At 40.4% G+C, this 26,268-nt stretch overlaps 1 protein-coding gene across 2 annotated transcripts; it reads left to right on the top strand.

The window, feature by feature from the left end:
* The first annotated feature begins 1,554 nt into the window (after nt 1–1,554).
* Nucleotides 1,555–25,660, top strand: cacnb3b (calcium channel, voltage-dependent, beta 3b). 2 transcript variants are annotated; one of them, XM_044212062.1, is made up of 14 exons: nt 1,555–1,929; nt 16,148–16,267; nt 16,522–16,644; nt 16,777–16,898; nt 17,132–17,184; nt 17,964–17,983; nt 18,227–18,307; nt 20,656–20,714; nt 20,939–21,039; nt 21,193–21,344; nt 21,923–22,018; nt 22,151–22,321; nt 22,412–22,459; nt 22,587–25,660. In XM_044212062.1, exons 1-13 carry the CDS (start codon nt 1,891–1,893, stop codon nt 22,439–22,441), a joined length of 1,167 nt encoding a protein of 388 aa, XP_044067997.1. In that variant the 5' UTR covers nt 1,555–1,890; the 3' UTR covers nt 22,442–22,459; nt 22,587–25,660. The 2 variants fall into 2 exon arrangements, with proteins under 2 accessions (XP_044067997.1, XP_044067996.1); XM_044212061.1 differs by lacking the exon at nt 1,555–1,929 and adding an exon at nt 12,388–12,714.
* Nucleotides 25,661–26,268: the final 608 nt, after the last annotated feature.

Raw genomic sequence — 26,268 nt, 5'->3', positions numbered from 1 at the left:
ACTGCACTTGAGGGAATGATACAGAGTGGTGGGTTGGGTGGTGTTGTGTCTGCGGAAAGCAGTTAATTCAGTTAATTCACCTGTAGCAGTTAGAGTATTTTATACAGTCATAGTTAGTATGGTGAGTTATGTAGTTAAATTTAAGTTAAATTATAATACCAATAATAAACCATTATTATTATAGTTGAGGTGAGAGTTGTAAAGCCAACTTCTATTTAACTAGTATAAGTACATTGTGAATATAATCCTTCTGTATTGCATTTGGCCAGTTTGCCCAGCAGTCGGCGCCATTGGTCATCAACCCTCTCGCACATCCCTTCTCCCTTCTCCCTGTAAGAAGGCCCATTACTGTAAATTATTGCTCTGCAGCGAAACTAAATGGTTCGAGAAAACACAAGCTACAGAAAGAAAATATACAGAAAATATATCCTGATGGGCCTAATTCTGTTTAAGTCCCCCTTCACTCAAAAATGTGTTTTGCTTATTTGACCTTCACTGCGCAAAATGATGTATGTGCAGTTTGGCACATTTCACATTCATCTGCTGAAGGAGGAAAATGTATCCGTGTCCCACCTAGAATATCAGTTTAACACGTGTACGCATGAGCATGATTTTGTGACATCACAACTAGTTTGGAAGCCAATCATGGTCCAGTATGCAAACCTCAGTGCACAGGATACATCTTGTGTCCAGTAGTTCAACTTTAGAAATGTAGAAATATTAAATCTAACAATATTTCCATATCTGGATTTTGCTATTAGGGAAAAGGAGTAGATCTAATTATAAGATTTGTGGGGAAAACATCAGACACAAATTATTATCCTGAGAGTATATATGTCTTAAAGCATGTCTGGAGGGGATCTTTACTTTTTACTTGCACTGGATGTTGTCAAATATAATATTTGCTTTCTTAGATTGTAACGAACACCGACCAGCTGCTTCAAATTCAGTGCAGTGTGAAATAACACTAACCACAAAATGTTCCCCAGGCCACTTTATGGCCCCTCTCTGTTGTCCTGAGTGTGTGTGTGTGTGTGTGTGTGTGTGTACAGTGGCCTGTCTTTTTGACATTGGCTATATACCTGAATGGAGCGGTCGATTTGCCCTGTGTAAATGGCAGGCGTTTACAGGATGTGAAGGGGCCAAAGTGCTGGATCAGTGAAAACCGAGAAGACCCGCATCCCATATCTCTCTGCCTGCCTTGACATCTTCAGCCAGCGAACACAAGACGTCTCCTTCAGTTGAAAACAGCATCCTAATCAAACAAACCTCTAGAAATGTGACACGTGCAGCAAAAGGAACTATTGGAACCTCTCACACTCTGATCATTATGAAACACATGTAGCAATGTAGACACATTTGCTTTGTGAACATTTTTAAGTAACTGGATCGAGAAGATACTGAGCTACACTGTGATTAAAAAAACGAGTTTAATTCTGTAGATATAAACCCAATACAGTTAAAGTCTAATAAAAACAGACATACCAAACTCAAAGGTGATCGTCACATATTCAAATTCAAAAAATAGGAAATCGACAGAAAGCAGCAGATATTCTCGGAGACTGGGGTAGTGTGAAAAGTGCAGGTTTTGCATAATTTATCAAGAAAGCTGTTATCTATCCACCCGTGTGTCCGTGCGTGTGGCTTTGTGTACAGTCATTGATCATGCCGCGAACCCCCAAACTAGAGATTTTACAGCGCAGATGCTGCCGGAGCTTCACATCCAAATGAAGCGTTCAGCGGCAGCCGAGCCGTTTTCTCGTGTTGTGAAAATGTTTGGACGAGGCGCGGTGCTCTGCCTTTAGCTGATGCCTTTACTGTGAAAACTGTGGCTTCTTTTTTTTTCACCCCAAGTTGGCCAGAGGTGACCAAGATCCCCGTTAACTGCGGATGTCCCTGACAAACTCAAGCGTCTTCCTGCTTAACGAGGTGGGTTATTGTCAGTTTTTCCTCTTCTTTTGGATTTCTTCGGGGGTGGTCGAGGTAATTGGCGACTGAATGAGATTTTGACTGCTACTGTGCTGTATGAAGGGGGTTGAAACCAGGCTGGATGCATCGTGTAGCCCCTCATTACTGTACCTTCAGACATAAACAGTAAAGGTAAGCAGGTCCTTGTTGGGATACCGATGATTAAACTGGACAGGCTGACCTCACTGGGAATCTTTCACTTCGGAGTATAGGAGTCTCGGCATGCATTGGCACTGTCAGTCTGCCAGCAGAAATTAGGGACAGTGGAGCTGGGCTGCAGTGGGTTTTTAAATGTTCATGATAAACATTTGGACCAAAATAAAATAATTGGTCAGCTGGAGCAACAGATGAAAACAATCATCCAGCGCCTTGGGTCTGCTCATGCTTCCAACTTATCATTTATTAGGTTATGAGAGACATAATTACATTTTTGCTCCAGGATAAGCTGCAGTAATTGCATTTACTAATAGTTTTGTCACATATCACACATGCAGCCAGAGTGTGATATAACAGTTTTTACTCATATTTGAATGAGAAAAACATTCATATTCCACTACTCCATGTGACTGTGTACAGACTAATCAACAAACTGTCAGCAAAACTCTCTCCTTTATTCCTTTACTTAGGCTACTGTAATGTCAGTACATGTGAGACCGACTTATACATATTCTACTAGTCTGAACATGCATGCTTATGAGGTTTGTGTTAAGGCAATTATAATGTGACAATTGTGTTCTTACTGTAACCTAACCTATACAAACTGAAGGCAATTCCACTGTTACTGAGTGACAACCTGAAGAATAAATGTAAAGGCTCTGAGCTTGAGAAATACTAAATATTAAAGGGGGGAATTTAGAGTGGAAGGTCACTCTATAACAATGTTATGTGTAGCAATTGATGATGTAATAGCTGTAAATGATATTGCAATATGCATGTCCCATGATGTAATAATATTCATCTAAATGTCATATTGTAAACTTAAATATGTTTACCAATGTAATAATTCTCTGTATGTAATGTAATCCACCATTAGCTGGTGAATAGAGAGCAGAGAATTCTATTAGTATGAAGAAAAGTGTGATGAAATAGCAATGCAACAATTCACCAAAAAGTCCCAAAACCTTTTTTTTTTTTTTTTTTTTTTTTTTTTTTTTGGGTTGTTTTGTCTTTTTTGTGTTTGCTGTGAGGGTTGATGTTTTTGCTGACTCGCTCGCTTAATCCTGACCATCCTGACAAGTTCTTAAATCAAAGGTTACCATGACACTCTTTAGGTTACTCTTTCCTGGAGGTTTGATTTATAGAAGATGGGTTGATCGAGACAGATGCTGTATTTTCCATAATGAACACAAATTGCTGAAGGTTGACAAACTGTGGCCCACTGGTGAGATAATCCGTGATCCAGGACACCTTTGGGGAGTCCATCTGCATCTCTGTGAGCTTATTTCCCACCCAGTGGGTCTGGACTGTGTTAAAGGTGCTTGAAAAGTCAAAACACGTGATTTTGACCCTGCTGCCAGCCTTTTCCAGCTGGCAAAAAGTCCTCTAGAGGAGCTAAATGATTGCATCATTTGCTTCAGTGTGTGTCTGGTAGGCAAACTGCAGGGGGTCTAGTCAGTCTCTCTGCACTAGATTCATCCTGTGTGCTGGAGTGCTAAAAGTCTCTCTAGCATCTCGTTGAAGCAGGTTTTGCGCTTCAAATTAAACATCACCTCATGAAAAATAAGATGAAAATGACTTGTGAAATTCATGCCATTATATTTGGGGTACATAACATTTAGTGACGTATGAGACACTTGCTTTAGAATTATATTTTTTTCCATTTATTTTGTCTTTATTTGTCTTCTATCTGAGAAAAGAGTAGAGTTACAGAGCAGAGTTCTTAAAAAAGTATATTAAGCAACAAAAACCTTGTCTTGCAAATTTGTCAGATAGTTAATTTAATCAAATTTTATGTTGTAGAATAAGACAGAGAACAAGACTGGAGTTTGGTGCATTTCATACATATCCAATTGTTTCCATTGTAGTGTGGATAGTAATTTGGTGTTGCTTAGTGTTGATAAATTGCACTTTCACATTGTCAATTATGAGTAAAGTGTTTCAAAGAGAATGAAAAACCCATTTGAAGCTTGCAGCATGGACATGCATGCCCCTGACAAATTATTACACTACACAGAAACACTCATCAATCACATCACTCTATTATATATTTATTATTAATACTCACTTCTTAATGTGTCATATTACCAAGAAGAAAACATGATTTGTTTTATTTGTTGACTGTCTTGGTTTTTTTTTTTTAAATGTGTTACTGGTAATATTTACATTGGCAGCTTGAAGAATCTTTCTGCGTAGTAGTTAAACTGTTCAGTGATCTAACTAAGAACCTCACCAGACATTATGTAATATACTGTATGTACATGTGCTTTATCAGTACATAAAGTACACTGTCTCTGGAAGAGCTCTCACTCATTTCCCTAGCATCCTACCAGTCTGTTTACCTCCTGCCTCCTCTCGGCGTGCACACTTCAAACAGAGATCAGGTCTGTGTTGGAACACATGCTGTACCTGCATGTCTGAACCCATCAAGTATACCGTACAAACCTCATGGAAGGATTTGGCAGCAGCCAGGTGTCATCTCCCTCCACTCAAAAATCAAAACGCAGCATCCCAGGTGCCTTAAAATAGCCCCTCATCCATAATGCACCGGCAGCAGCTCTGCCCACAGAGGGGCTTCATATGGGACAGACTAACAGACATCTTGCACTCAATGCTTGGGTGCAGTTCCTAAAGCTGCTCTCTCTCCTTTTTCTGACTGTCTCCTGCTCAGCGCAAAGCACCGTGGAGTTTAACTTTCAAACCTTCAGTCATTCATGTTTTATTCACATTTACTGCTCATGCAGAATTCGAATGGATGCCTCCACCATCTCTCTCTCCACCTTTTTTTAATCTCTCCACCGCCTCACTGTTTCCTGCAACCTATCCTATGAATTATGAATGTCAACTTTGCTGTAGATTTTCACATTGCCCATAGTCATGGTTTTATGGTGTCAGACTGGTGGTTATGGAAGTTTTTATTGGACTTTATTATTTGTAACCCATAGAAGACAATCCATAAACGTGTAGCATAACACACAAATATCTCATTACCACAAACATGTATTTTTAAAATTTGTGTTGTTTAATGTCATATCCACAAACATACGGAATGATGTGCAAATATGCCTAACTTAGACTGTAAAAACATATTTTAATTTCACATAAAAATGTTATGGATTTTACAATTGTAAATAGTTTCACCACAACAAATACATGTAAAGTGATATTTACGTATCTATGGATCCATTTATACACACGAAATGGGTTTTGCACATTTGTGGATTTTTGTCCAATTTGTACTGCAGCAATCTATAGAAAAAAATCCACAAATGTGCAAGAGGGAGGAGACACAGAGAAACTCAGGGTTTGCTGAAGAAAACCCGCCAGCGAGCAGGTTTGGTTCACAGAGTCAGTTACTATGGCAACTGATCCAGAGTTTAAGTTACCTCTCTTTCTGGAACCGAAAACCCAGAGTTTTCACTCAACCCGCTTTCTGAAACAGAGCCCCGAAGTAAATGATCTAACATGAGCTAGCTTGTACACCACTGCCACAGCTAGCTAACACTAAGGTTAGCAAACTGTGGGTAACGCCAGTAAGTAGGCAAGCACAGCACACTCACCTGGAGATGACAATGATGAACCCGATGCTGAATCACAACCGTTGGGTTAAATAAAGATGCTCCACCTTGTCTTTCACCTCCTGGTAGAAGCTGGCTAGTTTTCTCCTGTTGTAGGATGACTCTTGCGCAGCCTTCTTCCAGTAGCTTACAAACTGTAGTTCCATCAGCTCATGTGAGGGAATCTCGACACCTGCTGGTGTAGCCAGTAACTGCAGCTCAATTTACAGATTCCTGTTTACAGATCTGCTGCGGTACGAACTGGACAAAATTCCACAAATAAACAGGAGGGAAGTCACAAATGTCACGTTGCCCGCAAGCTGACAGGAAGCAATTTACAAATGTGCAAAACACGATTCATGTGTAAAAATGGATCCACAAATGTGTAAGTATCACTTTACATGTATTTGTTGTGGTGAAACTATTTACATGAGTAAAATAAATTAAAATACATTTTTACAGAGTAAGTTATGCATATTTGCAAATCACTCTGTATTTTTGTGGATATGACTTTACACAACATAAATTAAAAAAATACATGTTTGTGGATAGTGTGATATTTGTGTATTATGCTACACATTTGTGGATTGTCTTCTGTGGGTTACAAATAATAAAGTCCAATAAAAACTTCCATAGGTGTTCTTTCTGTAGATGCATGTCGTTGATCTCACACTGTGTCTTTTGCAAAACGTTCTGCGCACAAATTAACACATAAAGCAGATCAATCTTTCTTCTCTTGTGATGTTTGGTTGGTTTGTAGGGTTTTCAACAAAGCCTCCCGCATCCACATCTGTACATATCCATAACACATACACTCTCAGCAGCTATGCAGGTGTCAGAGCACAGCCAGCCATGACATCTACAGAACACACTCAGTGAACAGAGGGCTACGCTGGGGACGCCTCCACATGTCGAACGGAGACAACTTACATGGCTCCCATATTCCCTCACCACCACAAGACTTTCTCCTGGCTCTAAACTTTTGGCTTTTGACATGTTGAAATCCATAGTGGCTGAAATAACAATGTGATAGGACTGTAGAAATGGATGATGTGTGTTTGTGAGTTACCCAACATGGTTGTGTATCAGAATCAGAATCAGAAATACTTTATTGATCCCCGAGGGGAAACTCTTTTGTTACAGCTGCTCACTATCACGTCAGTGCACACAGGAATAGAGGTTCTAAGCAAATCAAAATATAATACACTATAATACAGGCAAGATAAATTAAGTACAAAGTGGATATAAGTAAGATGACGAGACGGAGCTACAGCAACAGGCAGCATGCACTTTGGCGCATGCACACTACACAACCCCTATCCACTTACTTGTGTGTACATTAGGTCTGGGGCCATTTTTCATGGTCTGGGTTTGAAACATGAGTTCCAATTAAGGGAAATCTTAATGCTACAGCATACAATTATATTTTAGACAATGTCTAAAGTGAGTGCTTCCAACTTTGTGGCAACAGTTTCAACATGACATTGGCCCCGTGCACAAAGCGATATGCATAAAGAAATAGTCTCCTGACTTTGGTGTGGAATAATTTGACTGGCCTGCACAGAGACCTGACCTCAGCACCATCAAACACTTTTGGAAATGGGAGCAAATCACTGCAACCAAAATCTTGTAGAAAGCCTTCCCAAAAGAATGGAGGCAGCATATCATGATTTTGGAATTAGATGTTCAACAATCACATATGGGTGCAATATTCAGGCGTCCACATACTTTTGTCCATTAAGTGTATGCGAGAATCCCAAGAAGTGACTAAAATGAGAATATGATGCCTTATAATTATTTCTTTTACTTCCTGTATGAGATGTATGAATCTGAAAGTGTGGGCTGATTTTACAGTGAGAAGAGATTTTATGAGCCCGATTGTTGCTGTAAGATACAATCCCATCCAACATAACAACACACGGTGATCTTGTTCGCCACAGTGGTGCTCTGTCCTCATAGAGACCTGAATGAACTGTACATGCGGTTGCAATACACAGTCCCATTGGACAGGCGAGGTAGAGATGAAGGAAAGAGAGGAGAGGAGAGCAGCAGAGAGGGTGGGAAGGATGGTAATGCAGAGCGGAGAGAGCCTCACTGACGTAGCAAAAGGATGTGTACTGAGAGTGGTGGAGAATGGGGGGGGGTGTAGAGAAAGAGAGAGGGATACACTGCTTACAAGAAAGGCTACAGTACACTTCAGTGTTACCCAAGAGAGAGAGCACACCATGACTGACTAGCAGAGAGAGCAAGCGAGAGAGACGGGGAGTGTGCTCTCCTACCTCCAATGAGTAAGTACGCTGCTATCTCTTCTGCATCTAATCTCTGCTCCAAATTGCATTGATAGCCACTGTAACGATAGATCTGTACATGCTTTCTGAACAATACCTGATTAGATAGCGATAAAAGATGTAGGTTTACTTCACTTTGTGGAAAGAGAAAAACCTTTCAACTCTCTGCTCTTGTAATTTTAAGTGAAAGTTTGAGAAATTGAGTTGACGTATGCGGCAGTCAAAGTGGGGCATGGCTGCATTTGCATCTACATTTGAGCGTTTTGAACAAATTTGAATCTCTGTCTAAACTCCTCACCCTCAGCGCTGACATTTCTGTGGAAAGTCTGAGTTGCACTAAAGCAGAAAATGGTATTTAATGCAGTTGTGTGACAGAGGGGCAGCAGTGGGTAGCTGTGGGCATACTTGCAGACGTTCATGCTTTCTCTGTTGGTGGGGGGAAGGAGTGCATTTGGGACCGCTAGGCTTCCTGTGTGGGGTCAATTAAATACTGCATGAGACAGAGCACTAAAAGCCCGTCCCGTGAGGAGCGAAGTGCTTTGTGTGTTTGTGTGTGTGTGTGTGTGTGTGTGTGCGTGCATGCATATGCGTGTGTATGTTGGTGCATCAGTGTGCAATGCCTTGATTAAATTTGATGAACCAGCAATGTTGAGAGGGCCAAAGATTCCAGTTCAGCTTCTCTTTGAGTTCCTGTTTAGAAACCCTGCCTTTTTTATTATTTTTTACTTATTAAAGACAAGAACAAAGTCAGATTGTAAGGAAGTATGCTCTCATTTTTTTCATGTGACATCTGTATGTTTGGCAGGTCTTATCTAGGACATCTCTCTGTTCTACTATTTTAAACATCTCCAATTGATTCATCTGGCTTTCTTGGATGTAACATATGAAATCTGTACACACAAAACATTTTTTTTATATACCAACCCTATGTAGCCACTAAAAATGTTTAAGACTCAAACTTTAAAGAAAAAACACTGTTTTTAGATGTAAAGCTGGAATGTGCGAATATGTAGGGCGCCATTACATATTGATAAGTCTGACATTCCCTCAGTTAGCTCAGCCCAGTATTCAAGACGCACCAATTAGGCCTAACTCAAACCTAGAGCCTAAATCAGGTCAGCTTCTAACAAACACATCAGATTTAATGAAGGATGCAGCAGTACTGTGCCATTCTGTGCTGCACTGTAGGTACACAGCTTTATGTGGGTTAGCTCCAGCCTCTCTGCACTTTGAAACAGTTTGGTGAAGTCAGGTTGAAGGATCCCTGAGGGGATGAAAGCCAAAGTATGCACAGCGTAGCCGGCAAGGCCAAGTCGACAGCGCGGATGAAAGATAGAAATTCCTGGCCGGGCTCGCTGAATCTTGCTCCTCTTCCTCCACTGTATGCCAGCTTCACTGTCGACCCATCCGTGATGATTCACACCATTGCATTGTCGTCACTGCATCTGTAGCATTTCTCTTTGCAGTTGGCTAATACAAGATGTCCCCTATTCTTAAACCTCCATACAGATGGCTGTTACTGTGAGGACTTTGTATCTTTGGTGAGAAAGCAGTTGTGTAGCGTGTGTTGAAATTACTTGGAAGTGCTTATTTATAGGCTGCCAAGGGCTCATTACAGGCAGGGCGAAAGTATCCTGAGGTAACATTAGAGCAGGAGGAGGGTGAAGCCACTCGGGACAGGATGGAGTATCAATCTGGGTGGCTCTCCTATTGATCCACTCTGCCCTACTCTGGTTGCACTGTCAGGAGACCTTCTCTCTGGCTCTGGATGAACCACCTCTGTCTGTAATGCTGCCTCAGCTCCCACTGCACACCGATTGTAAGGTGCCTCTTCACAAGTCAAAAGGTTGGAGACATGGGCAGGTGACCGCAGAGCTTCTGTGCTTAAATCTCCAGATTTGTTGGCGAAATCTGGAACTCTGTCTTCTATGAAGCTGCCCTTTCACAAGCCACTGAGTTCCCAGTTGGTGCAGAGCTTCTCACTTGCTTACAGTACGAGAGTGTGGATGCGCTGGGCGGCTCTGCAGTGCTCAGCGAAAAAATAAATAAAGGGCTCAGAATCAAACCTTAATACTTTTTTGGTACCAACTAAAATGTGTCTGTAGCAACACTAGCAAGTATCGAAAATTGTCAGGTGTTGAAGGTTGGCATTGAATGTCAAATCCATAGTGTTGTTTGATTAATCTTTAATCAGATATTTACTGATTTTAAACATATTTGGCCAAAGTTCTTGTGGCTGCTTGTGTTCAGACAACATTTATCATTTTACAACTTTGGTTTCTTTTATTAAATACAAAAGGGAAGAAAAAACTGTGCACATCCCTCACAGTAAAGAACTGAAAAAAAGTATTGTGTCAGCACTAGTTTTGTCTTGATGAGAATTAGCATGTGTCACAGATTCAACGATGGCTGAAAAATTCAAGAATTAAATTACTTTATCCACTGTTCCTGTTGTCCACATCCACATTAAGTGGTCAGATTTTTGTCTTTGTGTAACCATGTTACACAAGTGCTAAAAAAAGAAACATTATGAAGTACACCTGCATCACATTATCAGGAGGATTGAACAATGCTAGATTTAATATTATCTTGTTGGAAAGAAGAAACAAATTGCTGCAGAGACTGAGTACATGCTGTAGGCTGAACAGAGACAAGCCTCAGTGGCCGTCTGTTCTTGTTGTCCATATAGGCACTTAGTTCACATTCAGATGGGATATCTGGCATCAAGGAATATAGCTGAGCCAGTATCAAATCTGCTTTGCTCTTTCTTGAGGGAATTCATCAAAACTCAGTGAACTTTGACAGTCCTTCGCTATCCTCTCTCCACTGCCAACCCCAGTCTGTGATGGGAGGAGTGGAAGGAGAGGAGAGCTATATTTAGACTGACTGAACAGCAAAAAAATAACAAAAAAGAAAAGATTCTGCTGTTAATCTCTGGTCCTATTTTTCTAGCGTACTGACTGTCTTCCCCCCCCTTTTTTCTTTTTTGTCCCTCTGTTTTTTATCACACTCTTTCACCTTTTTCCCATTGTATTTATCATTCTGTCTCCCTGTCTTCAATTCAATTTAAAGAGCTTTAACAGTTAATATTGGCAATCCCGACAAATGACATGTTAAACATATATAAAAAAATCACTTTTTCTTAGTGTTTCAGTTCTCACTATCGTGCTCCATCAATCTAATTTACTATTCAGGTATGTTTTCTCTTTGCTTCCCTCTTTCTGTTTCTAGCCCTCTTTTTGTTTCTTGTGTTTTTGCTCCCTCTCCATCTTTGCATTCCTCTCCCACTGTTTAAAAGGCTGCTACTCAATGGCTGCTTCATGCACAACGCTAATGATGAAAATAGTCAAAGTATCTGTTCCAGAGGCAGCTGAGGGAGCTAGTTGCTCTAACTACAAAAATATGTGTGTGCGTGTGTGTGTGTGTGTGTGTGTGTGTGTGTTTGAAAGCTTGCCTGCTTGCTTCCCTTTAATTTTAAAAAGCAAAGCAGAAATATAGCCCTGAGACATTTTTTGCTAAAAGCCCTGGTGGAGTGCACTTAATTCTTAAGCAGCCAAAGTTGAATGAGGGCGAGAGAGCGCTTGCTGCCAGCATAATGGTTGCAAAGTAGGGTCCTCAGTGCCTGGGGCAACCTGGCAGCTCAGGCTTGTAGCCCTGGCTTGCCAGGAACAACGACGCTGTCTCCTACAATAGAGACCTCTCTGCTGGCTTATTAAGACATCTCTAGATGGACTCTAGATGGCTGCTTGCTGACTCACCGCTGCATTTCTGTTCTGTAGGCTCATGCATCACCTTCCTGTCAGGAGGATGGTGCAGGGCAGGCAGACAGACAGGCGGGCACAGCCCTGCCCTCCCCTATTCCTCTCCTCTCCCTCTTTTCATTTCTCCATTCATGTCCCCTCGTTCTGTCTCCCTGTCCTCTGCTAACTTTACACCCATTGTCTTTTTTTTTTATTTTTGCCATTATTGCTGTTGAAGCAGTCACCTGTTAAGCAAAGAGAGCTACTAATTGGCAGAGGAATGACAATTATAAACTCAGTCTCAGCATTTCCTTGCTTGGTTATTGTTATTATCACTTAGCATGGCTTACTCAGTCTTTGTTCTGTCTTATTTATAGAAGTTCTATCTGTGCCCAGTGAAAAATGATACTCTGCAGCATGAGATTAAACACCAGACCAACCTGGTTGATTTTATGTCACTTTTTCAGGATCTCTTAAAGCAGGAATTGACATAAGAGGAATGTAAGGAAAAACTTGGAAGCGGTGTGATGCTGGCGAGGGATACATGAGATTTGTGGCATGGCGGGGCATCTCAGGGGAGAGGAGAGGAGAGGAGAGGAGAGGAGAGGAGAGGAGAGGAGAGGAGAGGAGAGGAGAGGAGAGGAGAGGAGAGGAGAGGAGAGGAGATATAGACGGTGCATGAAACCAGAGGAAAGCTCCTTTTCTTACATGAGGGCTGGCTCGAAGCTGAAGAAACCCTCTGTACTGTAGCAGTACGCGGGCGTGTGCACACCAGTGGTGCAGTCAGGGCATCAATTTTGTAAAGGAAATGGCTGTTGAGGCAGCACAGCAACGTCAGCTGTGAAGCACTTAGGCTGAGCGCGCCACCTTCTCTCTCCCCCCTGGTAACCACGGGCTGAGGAGAGGAGGGTTCTGCCTTTTCTGTGCAATGGGGGAGAAGAGAGCGCTGGCAGCAGAATCATGTCTGCCTCCGACTCGAGCGCCACAGGACTCATCTGTAACAAGGTATGCTGTTGATGCTCCCCCGTTTTGTTTAATCACTCTGCATGCAAACTCAGTCTCTTCATCTATGAGTCTGTCTGCTCTGAGACATCTTCTTTCTGTTTTTCTCTTCTCCCCTCCCCTTTCACTCTTGTCTCAGCAGAAGTCTATTCTGGTCCATTCACTTTGCCAGCATCTCCCCCCACTTCCCCTCTCTTCCCTCCCTCCTTCTCCTCATCTTCTTTGAACATACTGTATTGTACACATGCAGTTTGTCTATTTATCTCAACTCTCTATAGGCTACTTTGCAGCTCTGCGTTGAACTTGTACCTCACTGGGAGGCCCATCTGTTGAATGTCATTGATTTTGACTCTTATTTTGTTAGTCTTAATCTCCTACCTTTAAATACTGTAGTTGAGCCCACACTTGTGATTCTGTTTGCTTAGTCAGTTTCATGATGTTACTTTGGCTGTGCAACAGCCACGTAAGAGTCCACTGTGAAATTTCAAAAATAAAAAGATCCCTGTATAATATGCATCAAATAGAAGTGCCCATCACTTCTATTTGAATATCCATAGTCAAGTTAGTCTTTTTAGTACAAAATTGCCTACTATCTGTTACTATCTGTCCACCACAGCTCAGCAAGGAAAGACTGTGGAAACACAAAGAGGAAATTTGTACAAAAATGACTAACTTTGGAAGATAACCACTTGATTTGATTAACTCCGACTACTGAAGCCTCATATTAACTTCAGAGAAACATATATTTTTGCAAAGGACGAGGACTGTGGATTTTGTCCCACATCACTTACATTGGAAGCATGTTAGGAAGGGATCGCTCAACGGCCCGTGTGAACAGAAGGAATGATCACAGCAAGTATTGTTTTAAGACAGATTTGAAAAAATGTCTAAAAACCTATACTTTAATAGCAATTTAACAAAAAATGGGATTCCCTTTAAAAGTTTGCAATATGTATGCCCATAATATATTTCATGTTGCTGATGAGGGAGATCTGTTTTCCACGTTAGTTTCAGTTTCAGTATCTGTTCTGTTGGCTTGTCAGTTGACAAGCATTTTAATATCTTCCAGGTTTCTTATTTGGTCTCTTTTATAAACACCAAGGTGAATTTATACCTTTGGCTTCTTCATTCATGCACATGGAGAGAAATACAAAACAGGCAAGAGTCTGAAGTCTCTCTGATTGGGAATGGCTTTGAACAGCACAGCACTAAGGGATGTGTCAGAGTTACCAATGAGGTGAGGTTTATCAAATCTGCATAGAAATTGGCTGTAATATGTGAATATCAGGCACTTCACATCACATACTTGAAAGGCACTAAGGAAGAGAGAGAATGAGAGATAAAAGCAGAGTACCACCAGACCTCATCGGTTTACATGAGATTATGTAAAACACACAATTGAAAGAAATATTTTACAAATTTCACAACTCCTTGTCATTAAACCTTTGCAGTCTTTTCTGCCACTCTTTGTTTTGAAAGCTCAGACAGTTGACAGTTAATCTTAAAAAAGTGTCTTTCAACATCTGGAATGTAATGTCAGTAGTGGTGCAACAGGGAGCAACACACCACAACTGGTGACAAAATATTCTACATATCAAGTGATTATGTGAATTGACTTTATTGTAATCATCTTACAACACCGTACACTATTTGTCTGCTAATGCCTTCACCGTTTTCAGCTGTGGAGGCTACTTTGAGAATATTATAGTTCATATAAACATTGCACGTTATCCTTAATATCTGATTCTCTGCATCGGACAATTTCTGCAGGTTTTGTGCTGCTCAAAAGCCAGATAACAGACAGCAAAGAAAATCTGAATATTTTGCATCAGTGAAGCTCATTGGCGAATCCATGCAGTATTAAGCAAAGTGGTGTGATGCTATTGCAAAGGACAGTAATAAAGAGAAAGCGACTGGCAGTCCTGTGCTTCAACTTAAAGGGAATTTGATTTTAGTTATCTCTATGTAATTTTTTATCTGCAAGGGAATTTTCACTATGGTCATTCTTCATCAAATGAAAACAATATAAAATTGCGACAATATTATAATGCAATCAGTACAGGTGAAGACAATGTATAGATATTTTGTGCAAAAGAGACTCAGTCTGTACTTCAGGATATTAATCCCCTTCATCCATCTACAGAACTCTATGTGCTTTAATTAGCTTTTGTTTCTTCTGCTGGTAGACTCTTCAGATTCTGCTCCACCTCTGGCAGGCTTTGATATTCAAATTATATCCACCAACTCTGTGTTGGATTCAGCTAAAGCAGTTTTTTTGGGGGGGGGGTTAAAAGAAGGATGATGATGTTATTGAGCTATATTTGTCTTATGTGGGTGCTCCTGTCTTGTATGTGAGGAGTCTTCTAGCCCTGCACCCAGCTGGGACTGCAGCCACCGGGGAAGAGCAGGATGCTGATGGAGTGAAATGTAGGATCTGGTGAAGTGAGGCTTTGTGAGAGTTTTATCAGTCTGGAACTTTGCATGTGTATTATGTTTAAACAGGGTGGCAGGTTCTGTATCTGTCTGTACTGTATGTGTCCTCCAATGAGTTTTTATTATTTTCCTTTACAGTGTATTATAGAAAACTGTTTTTTTTTTGGTGTTGATCAGAAATGTTATGTTCTTGTTATTTGGTGATCGATCCTTTATAAGGAGTACGAGTTGTTCTACGAGCCAAATAAATTTGAATTATATGTGAAAATGTCTTGATCTTAATTTGTATGTGCAACTTAATATTGTGATTTATTGGAATTCTGATATAAATTAGAGCATTTTGATTCATTAATACAAAAAACAAATTCAGAACACAAACTTCAAACTCAAAACAATTAAAACAAGTTAATTGGTCTACTGACACAACACCTAAACTACAACGTTTGTGGACCAATCTGCAGTCTTTAAAATTGATCGAAAGATGGATTTTGTAGCATTATCCTGTATTATCAGTACTCTTGTCAGAGTTGTGTCTTAGTGTTTTTTTTCCTGGTTGAAGTCTCTGTGTTCTTGCCAACATCTGGTGTGCCTGGTTGAGTGGATATATAGACAACAAGTACTGTGTTGGTAGTTGGTGTTGTTGCAGTACTCATGCATATGTTCCCCTGAGACGGCTGCTTTGGAAAGCTGCAGGAACTTACTGGTCCTTGCAGGCTAGACCACGTGGCTTCAGGAAAGGACAGGCAGGTTCAGAGACAACTAGAACAAGGAGAAAATCATGGGAGACACGAAGGGAGATGTAGGTGGTTTGTTTGGAGCTACATCGATGTTATTTGCTATAAGTGAACAGTTACTATACCACAAGTAATTCTGAACAAGTAGCAACAGCTGCTACAAGGTGTTAGGTAAAGTATTGTTGTGGATTTACCTCCTCTCTGCCTGTGCTGTAACAATTATTTCTCCCCTCTCCTCTCCTCTCCTCTCCTCTCCTCCTTTCTTTTAGGGTTCAGCCGATTCCTACACTAGTCGACCCTCGGATTCCGACCTGTCCCTGGAGGAGGACCAGGAGGCGTCTCGGCGTGAAGCCGAGCGCCAGGCTCAGCTGCAGCTAGAGAGAGCCAAGGTGAGAGCCCAAGGGTCAAAGGTCAATGCTTGTCCTAAATTCACCAGTATGTAAACAGCTGAGTCATGTTAATAGTATATTAATAGTCAGAGGTTGATTTTCAATAGACCAATTTAATCTTGTTGTAGATTCATAAAGGTCTATAGAACCAAAATTAATCTTCAGACTAAATATTTTGGTCAGTATAAAGGCAATGACACTGTATATTGCCATATATCTCATTTTATTTTTTTACTCTATTTGTTTTTCAACAGTCTAAACCAGTAGCATTTGCAGTGAAAACCAATGTAAGTTACTGTGGAGCCCTTGATGAAGATTGTCCTGTCCAAGGTGCCGCTATTAATTTTGAAACCAAAGACTTTCTGCACATAAAAGAGGTGAGAGGCCTTCAGCATTAAGATTATCACATTACTTGCAAATAAAGACTTTTATTATTAAACTTGATCCATGTCAACACGTTTTGCAGCATAACTTCTGAGTCATAAAAGGTGTGTTTCACTGTCATGCAGAAATACAACAATGATTGGTGGATTGGTCGGCTGGTGAAGGAAGGGGCAGACATCACTTTCATCCCGAGCCCAGTCAAACTGGAGGCCATGAGGATAAAACAAGAGCAGAAAGCAGCAGCAAGGTCAGAGGTCGCACAGCTCTGAGAGATCTGTGTCTCTGTTATCACTCCTCTACTTGTCTCTGTATCCCTTTCTTTCTGTCTCTCTCCATTGCCCTAATTGCACCAGCTTCCTGTCTAGCATATTCTTTGAAAACTTTTTTTGCTCATGTGTTGCTTTGTTTTGGAAGTCCTTTCTGAATTACCTCCTGAGGGGGTTTGCGCATAATGAAGCTTTGCATTATGTTGCTCCACAGGAAAGGAGGGAATGCTTCTTCCGGAGGCTGGAGGTCCACCCCGCCATCTGCAGGTAAGTGGGACTGGAGGAGTTCTGCTACCACGTATGTTTGCTCTGCCTTTACTGGGACTGCATGCTCTCACAGGTCTAGATATATATACAGAGCTATTCCTGGGCTAAAATGTTCCTTTCAGAAGTAATATTTGTTTGGAAACATCCTCTCAACATAGTTTGTCTTTTACATCAAACTAAGCTTAATGATTATGTGAGGTGAGCCGCAATATAATTTGTCCAGCATGGCATGTGTTCTTTGTTAATACACTCTGACAGAGCCTTAAAGGGACAATTCACCCCAAAATCAATAATACATATTTTTCCTCTTACCCGCAGTGCTATTTATCCATATAGATTGTTTTGGTGTGAGTTGCTGAGTTTTGGAGATATCTGCCGTAGAGATTTCTGTATTTTTTTTAATATAATGGGACTATACACTATAATGGCACTCGGTTTGTGGTGCTCAAAGCGCCAAAAAATACATTTGAGAAACTAAACAGCAATGTCTCTTGCCAGAAATCATGACCTGATCACTCAAGATAATCCACAGACCTTGTTGTGAGCTGTTTAATGTAGGGACTATTTTCTTTCTGCCGATAGCTCCTACATGAAACTGCTCACAACAAGGTCTGTGGATTTATGTGATATGATTTCTGGAAAGAGTCATTGCTGTTTAGTTTTTCAAATGTATTTCTTTTTTACTCAAACATTTTCTACTTAGGTAATGACTTATTGCCAGAGCCTTTTTATTAGCTTTTAGCCTTCTTGCTAAATGTTCATTCTGTTTATTCTGAAAGCCAAACAGAAGCAGAAACAGGTATGTTTGCCATTGTGCCTCTTCCTCTGTGTATCACTTTACATCTTCACAATTTATGCAAGATACTGCGACACGTAATGCATTTCAGTGCATTTTTATGGCTCTGTCCATTGCTGCTAGTGACATGCACAGCGACTACTTATCATTCTTTTGAGTGTGTCAGCTAGTCATTACAGTAAATTCACTTCAACATGTTTTATATTTTCTACCTCCAAATCCTGTCTGTGCTTGTGGCCTGTGCAGACTGAACATGTTCCTCCATATGATGTGGTCCCTTCCATGCGGCCAGTGGTGCTGGTGGGCCCTTCGCTGAAAGGCTATGAGGTGAGACAACCATAAGTACTTCTTTTCAGTTAGTATAGTTTGGTTCTGCTTATTCAAGTCTTGCCTTGTGTTTGGAGCAATTGCCTGGATGTGGTCAGGGTCCAGGGTCCTGACCTTTCAACTAGCGCCTTTATCAGGTCAAAATTGTAATTTGTCCAATAGGTTTATGACCAAATATCTGTAAAACTAACTCCCATCAGCCTCAGCTGCCCTTTGTGTTTGGTGCTTATCAAACGTTACCATGCTTACATGCTAAACTGAGATGGTGAACATGGTAAACATTATACCTGATAAACATGAGCATGTTCGAATTGTCACTGTGAGCATGTCAGCATGCTGACGTTAGCATTGAGCTCAAACCACCGCTATGCCTAAGTACAGTCTGACAGAGATGCTAGCATGTAGTCTTGTTTGAGTGTTAGTCAGACAAATTAAGCTATTTTAAGGTATCACTTAATGCGGTGGTAATTTGAGATGGGTATTTATCATTATTTTATACACTTTGATTTCATTCATCAGAAAAAAGACAGTAAATTAAATCAATAAAGAAAATAACTGTTAATACCAGCCATAGATGTGACATAACTGAGCTCATTGGTCTTTTCTTCTCAGGACTGCCATTGTTTTTTCCAGTTTAATCTGGACTGTATTTTCTGGTCCAGTATGGACTTGCCTGGTTTGATCTAAAGGGAATCACTCTCGCCTCCATTATCCCATTAACACTGATACTAAACACCACAGTCACATCCTGATGAAATTATAGCACACACAACAGGAATCTCTGATCCATTTTGAGTTATACAGAACTGCATGTATGCCCGTTTATATTAGCTACTTTATGTGATACTCTCCTATACTTAACTCTCTGTAACACATATGGGATGAGATGTCTGAAACCACATTGGAATCAAACTCGATTAATCTTGGAATATGTCAATTTCGAATGAATCTGCGGGTGAATATGCTGAAATGTGAGGCGTGTAATTGAACAGAATGTCTCTGTGCTTCAACATTTTCTCTCTATCTCGCTCTCTCTTCTGTGACTGCACAGGCTGTGTGCCAAGCCGTTTGTTTTGTGTGTGTGTGAAATATTTATGCATCGCTCTTGTGATGTGCTTTGGGGATGCTCCAGTGGTGAACACCAGCCTGCCTCCTTCTCTCTTCCCCTCTCGTTCGCTTTCTCTCTGCTTTGTCTCTCTTCTACATATTCTTTTCGGTTGCTCACCATTGTTCCTCGACGTTGCCTTCCTCTTTCCCTCCCTGGCACTCTCTTCCCCTCTCGCTGTTCCTCTATCTCCCTGTTACACCGTGGAAGAGCAACACCATTGTGAGCTTCCGAAGGCCATCCATTTTTCAGGACTGTTTGAAAATAGACTGCTTCACTTCACCGTCACAGTGCACATGCAAACATACACAAGCAAACACACACTATCTCTCTCCATGTCATCCTTAAAGATCCCCTCCACACATGTTTGAAAGCATATAAATAAATTGTCTTGGACTAATAACTTGTGTCTGATATGGTTTTTCCTCATAAAAGTTCAATTACCTAAATAAAAATTACATCTACTCCTTCTCCCGTTCTGCACATACATCATTCTGCACAGTGAAGCTCAAACATCAAAGTGAAGTAACAAAAAGCAAAACACATTTTTGAGTGAAGGAGGACTTTAATGGTGCTCATTGCTATCTATAATGACTGTCTTTTCTGATGATATTACATTGTGCTAAATGCGAATGTGCCAAATTGATTGTGTATGTCCTCACATGACTGTGTGTTGACTGTTTTACGCTGCCATTTTGGCCAGGTCACTCTTTTAAAAGGGACAATATAAAACTCACAATGATTAGTTATGTATAACACTCAACAATCAAGGCAACACTTGTTGTTGAGTTGAGTTAAGTTGAGTTGTTGTCTATACTTTAAGTGCCTCTATTTACTATTCATAAGGAGCATATAAACATTTAATACATGGTTTATAACACACTATAATGTGGTTGTATGCAGATATAAATGTCTATTAATGTATTTGTCAAAGACTATAACTCCTCCTGTGGGCACCCATAAGTGGAGGATGGTGTATAAACAGATGATAATTTTTAACAAATACAAATTTAACAAATGCTTACAATCACATTATAGTATGTTGTAAACCATTTATTAAATCTGTATATAGTGCTTATACATGCTAAATAGGGAGACTTAAACTAAAGTGATACCAAAATCAAAATTGAAAAAAATCTAAGTAATAATGTAGGACTAAGTGTGTGTGTGTGCATAGGTGTGTATTTCGTAACACTAGTCTCTCCTTTCTTCTCTCCCCTCTTCCTTCCTATCTGTCGCCTAGGTAACAGACATGATGCAGAAAGCCTTGTTTGACTTCCTAAAGCACAGATTTGATGGCAGGTGGGTACGGCTGAAGGGGTTGCTCTCTGCAGCTGCAGCTCAGTGTACAGTAACACTGTGACCGAGCTCCATAGCTGTTCGTGGGATTCTGCCTATCACGTTTCATGGTCGATAGGACACATGATGACGATGATTTATTTTTAGCTGCAAGCGAGTGCAAGTTCATCTCATCCTTTGAAATGGAACAGTTGTGGATGTGATGTGATAAGACGCTCCTTCTGTAGGATCTCTATTACACGGGTGACTGCTGATCTGTCACTGGCGAAGCGCTCGGTGCTGAACAAGAAGGCCATAATGGAGAGATCCAACACACGCTCCAGTCTGGGTGAGTGACAAGAAAGCTGTCTTTGATCTTTTGCGCTAAATAAAGATTATACCTGCTAAGAATAGATGCCTCTTCTTTCTTAAATATTAAGTCTGTACTAAAGTGAAGTAAGTGGTGTTGTTTGGTTTAACGTGTCAACGTGTTTGTTGACAGCTGAGGTCCAGAGTGAGATAGAGAGGATCTTTGAGCTGGCCAAGTCTCTGCAGCTGGTCGTTCTGGATGCAGACACCATCAACCACCCAGCACAGCTCCTCAAAACTTCTCTGGCTCCCATCATTGTCTACGTCAAAGTCTCCTCGCCTAAAGTAAAGCACAACCACCATAAACTCCGCGAAGAAATTCATCAAAGACTAATGTTTTTTCCTATATATGTCCTGACATGATTACAATTAGAGCTGAAACAGTAGAATAATCAATTAGTTGACAGAAAGATGATAAAGATGTCACCTTGGACTCTCAGAACTTGTGCTGATCATTTCTCACTAGTTTTTGACATTTTATAGATTTAATTATGCAATCAATAATGAAAATGATCGTTAGTCGCAGTCCTAATTACAATGAATCACAGAATATATGGCTTGAATTTCCAGGCAGGAAGTTTTTTTTAATTTAATTTCAGTCATGTTGAGGTAGTTTTGCACTTTGACCACAGAGGCTAAAATGGGCTTGAAATCTTCTCTACGTTAAAAGTAGGTTGAAAAAGGGAGGAAGATGTTCAGATTTCAGATGATATGTCATGATGCGCTCGCTTTACGTGACTAAATAAAAGAAGAAAACAATGAGGAAAATGATGAAGGAACTTACCATGCATTTGATAACCTTCATTACTTGGGTTTTTCTTTTTTAACTGCTTGACTCTCTTTGTCTCTGACTCACCTCACAGGTTCTTCAGAGGCTGATCAAATCTCGAGGGAAATCACAAAGCAAACACCTCAACGTCCAGATGATGGCAGGGGACAAGCTGGCTCAATGTCCACCTGTATGTCACTCTGCCTAAAACTCATAATTATAAAGCTCAGAAAAGAGTTGAAATTCATACAGTGATCTTTTATGGACACTGAGTGATGTAACTTCTTTCTCATCTCTCATGTTCCTATCTTTGTCTCATTAGGAGATGTTTGATGTCATCCTGGACGAGAATCAGCTGGAAGATGCATGTGAACACCTTGCGGAGTACCTGGAAATTTACTGGCGTGCTACGCATCTCCCCTGTTCTGCCCCTATTAACCCCTTACTGGACCAAAGCGTGATCACCCCACCCTCAGCTAACTCCAGCCAACAGGTAAGACAAACACATACTGATGCTTGATTTATTAACATTTTGGCTGCATTATTAATTACAACTTTTTTGCCTCCTGTATCCATTCACTAGTTTTCTGAAACTCAAGAGTTGATAGAATGATTACTACCACAGACATAGGTGAGAAGAAATTTGTTTCTCTTTCTTACTTTGGTAAGCTTTAGTCTTTTTTTTAGTTTCTTTTGCTACTGGTTTCTGGCACAAGTACTGTCTTCTCTTTTGAAATGTGCCCCCTGCTCCCCTGCAGGAGCAGCCTGTGCTGTTGGCTGGGGTCAAACTAGGAGGTCATAGAGCACAGGGACCAGGGCACCACCAGGGGGCAGCAGCAGCCCTCATCTCTCCAAAGCCAGCCACCACCTTCTCTGGCCACACCTGGAGCGAAGAAGAGAACAAGAGCAGAGTCCCACGAGAGAGAAAGAGCAGGAGGCTGGTGAGCTGCAGGAAGAGGAGCTGGAGGAGGAGGAAGATTTGAGCAGTGCCGCAACAGACAGAGGAGCCTCCACCTCACTGCTGCCCCTTCCGCAAGAGCTCCCTGCTCCCACCGCCACGCGACAACTCAGGGCCGCTTTCTACAGCTGCACGCCTACTGGTAACAAAAACCAGTACAGGAGTGCAGTCACTGCACGCCACCTTCCCTCACCCTCCCTCCCACCCTGACCTTGTTCCCAACTCATACTGGAAGTCACATCCCCCACCTGGCAAAGCTGAGCCAGTCCGTGTGTGATCAGACACCCAGAAATGGCTGTCTCAGACACAGATAGGCTAATTCAGCTCTCGTTGTAGACAGATTACACACCTGTGAAGTCAGAGTATGTAGCATAGCAACGCTATCAGTGTAACACAAAATACAAACATGAATAGCTTCCCGTTGTAGGGTTCCCAGGGATTCCTCTGATAAACCTGGGTTCCCCTCTGGCCAAAGTGCAGAGAGTGACAGAAAACCAATTCTATATGTCTTCCATCTCTACAGCTCTCTGTGAGCTGTCATTCCAGTTTAACCAAATGTTTCTTTAAAGGCACAATTGTTCCTTTACTTGCTTTCTCTTCTTGTTTATCCAGTAGCCTTTTTAAATAATCCTTTCCATTTATTTTTTTACAGTAACTATCTATATTACTATCTATAATTCATATCTTGGCCCTCAGTATAGCTGATCACATATCTGTACACAACAGTAATACAAAACCCATGCATGACAAGCACAAATTTACAGTCTTTATGCATCTTTTGTCACAGCTGTGAATGTATAAATGCTGGTCTGTTGGCTTAGGAAGGATTATTTACAATAACTGTGGTTTGTTTGCAGATGGTTGGTGGCAAATCCCATAATCTAACTAAAATAAAAATGCAGTTTGATATTAACCAAAATCTGTGCTTCAAATGTGATTCTAATTAATCACATTGAATCATTTCAACCAATCATAGTGTATGTCATTTGCTGCACGGTAGTATGCATTTTGTATTCCAAAGAAATAAAAATATTTTTTTCGGAAACAATTCGGTCCACCCAGAAGTATAATTTGTAGCATGACCAGATATCAGGAGATTCACTGATATCTAATACATGTGTAGGTTACTTTATGAAAGGTCACCAAACTTCTCTTGGCTTTAAAGTAAAACTGAAAGCTTGAGATAAATGTATAGATTAATAACACAATTAAATGTTAGCTCAGCGTGTGTGCTGAATGTAATTCTTGGTGATATTAGCACAAAACAAAAACAAACAACACAGTCAAAAACATCTCTGCATTTTTTTTCCCATGTCAGTGGTATCATTTAAATTCCACACTGCTACTATAGACTCCCAATTTCTCTTTTGATGGTAGGGTGAGTTTAGGCATCAATAGAGCTTCAGAATTACTTTGCTCAGCGAAAATGCAGTAGCTATGCTGCGTACACTTGCACCCACCCTCTACTACACCACCGTGCTACAACACTGAGACAACTTTATCACCCCCAAAGGGACATTCAGGTCTCTGAGCACAGTGACAGTAAATTATTTCATTATCTTTTGGCCTAAACTAAAATGAGCATGTGTGCTTATAAATATATGGAGGGAGACCTCTGGTGGTATTATGTTATTATGTTATTCTCATATCCACCACTTCTCATTTCTCTGCCCATTGCAAACAAACGGAGAGACATACATTAAATATGCATCCACATAAATTAAGTAATTATGTACAACTTACAGTCATAAGACTAGTTAAATGTCTTTGCTACAAATACCAAAAGCTTCATCCAAACTTTGCATAGCCACTAGTTCTCTCTTTTGTGTTGATTTAATCATCTATTTGCCTCCATTTCATGTCTTACAGTACTCACAAAAATGAATGCATCTCAGTAAGCACTAAAATTCTCACTTTAATGCATCTGCTTTTACCATATAGAACTATAGAATACAGCTAACATACCACATATGTAAATAATCTAATGTATGTGCATGACATATTGTATTCCTGTTTCATCAGAAGGGCTTTTTGGGACCATCCTCACATGAGCCATTCACTCTTCAGAGTAAATCAACACGACCTACATAACCAGTCACATGTATGCATTATCAAGGCCTAATTGTACATACTGTATATTCAATATGCAGATATAATTATTATTATGAAATTGCACAAAAACAAGAAATGTTGACAGAAAGTAGAAGGGTTTTAGTCACATTACACAATTCTGTATTCAACGCCTCAGAAAGCATGTGCTTATATGTATTTTCCTCTCTTTTTAGAATGGTGCACAGCAGTTATTTAGCACCACTGTAAAGTTAGCTTCCACTGACACCCACATTCATTTCTGAAGGACCAGGTTTGAGATACATAACTTCTACTTGATGAAACACAGAGTGCACAGTACCTTCTTTAGATCAGCTCTCTCTGTTTGCTTAATTTTTATTGCAGGAAATTTCTACAAAAAGTGAATTATTCTTTGGACGTCCAAAGCACAATTTTTTACAACTATCATTTCCTATTGCGTTTCACTTGCCTAAATTCTGTATGCAATACAAAGTCTAGCATTGACGAGACACTAGCTGAGACTATCAAGAAATCTCCTCAGTTATGATGGGGTATAATTGCACTATTATCATTTATATGTCTGCTTTACGATGCAATAAATGCACTAAACATTATGCTGTACCCACTTCCAATACTGAACATGTTGTCTGGTCCAATGATGATGTCAACATTTCACATGGTTTCTGACAAGTCGACAAGATAAATGATATCCAACAGTGTCTGATGAAGATGTGTACAGGGTGCACCTTTTGTCAATAGCACATTTGAAAGAGGGGGTGAATAAAACACAACATTTAAGTAACATTTCTGTGTGCATTTTTATTTCTCCTCAGTGATTCATAATACCACCAACAGAGGGCAGAAGTGTCATGTCTGTAGCTTCAGGTTGTATGCAAACCAGAAATATGTAATGTAATGTGAACCAGAAATATCATACAGTGATGGATTTTGTCTTAAACTGCTATTTAAAAGGTCAGTTCACACTAATCTCACTTACCTCAAGAGGATTGCAGCTAGTTTTGGTTTTATCTGGCCAGATTTTGAGTTATCTGTCTCTGAGATTTCTGCCACCCCCAAACAGTTTTTACTGGAACAACTTTTTTTTACCAAAAAACTGTCTCTATAAAACCTGCACAATGAAGTATGTGGATTTTCGAGAGTAACGGGGACATTGTTTCTGGAAAGCCAAATTGCTGTTTCACTTTTTAACTATATTTTTCCAATGCTGCTAATACCACAAATAAAACTCCTTTGACCGCCATTATTTTGGTTGGAATCAGAAAAGGAACATGGATCTCAAAATCTGGACAAATGAAACCAAAGCTATCGGCAGATACAACTACATATAAATGAAAAGATATATATATTTTTGTCATTTGGGTGAACTGACCCTTTAAGTGTGTCTAGTTTTA

The sequence above is a fragment of the Siniperca chuatsi genome, linkage group LG10 (genome assembly GCF_020085105.1).
Source record: "Siniperca chuatsi isolate FFG_IHB_CAS linkage group LG10, ASM2008510v1, whole genome shotgun sequence".
Taxonomy (NCBI): Eukaryota; Metazoa; Chordata; class Actinopteri; order Centrarchiformes; family Sinipercidae; genus Siniperca; species Siniperca chuatsi.
This window is presented reverse-complemented; position numbering and strand designations above follow the sequence as displayed.

Bases quoted from the DNA above. Each gene is read 5' to 3' on its own strand.
- cacnb3b (XM_044212061.1), top strand. From the start codon at position 12,670: ATGTCTGCCTCCGACTCGAGCGCCACAGGACTCATCTGTAACAAG. The intron at 16,645-16,776 runs GTGAGAGGCCTT...ACTGTCATGCAG, and splicing joins ACTTTCTGCACATAAAAGAG to AAATACAACAATGATTGGTG. The intron at 22,322-22,411 runs GTAAGACAAACA...TCCATTCACTAG, and splicing joins CAGCTAACTCCAGCCAACAG to TTTTCTGAAACTCAAGAGTT.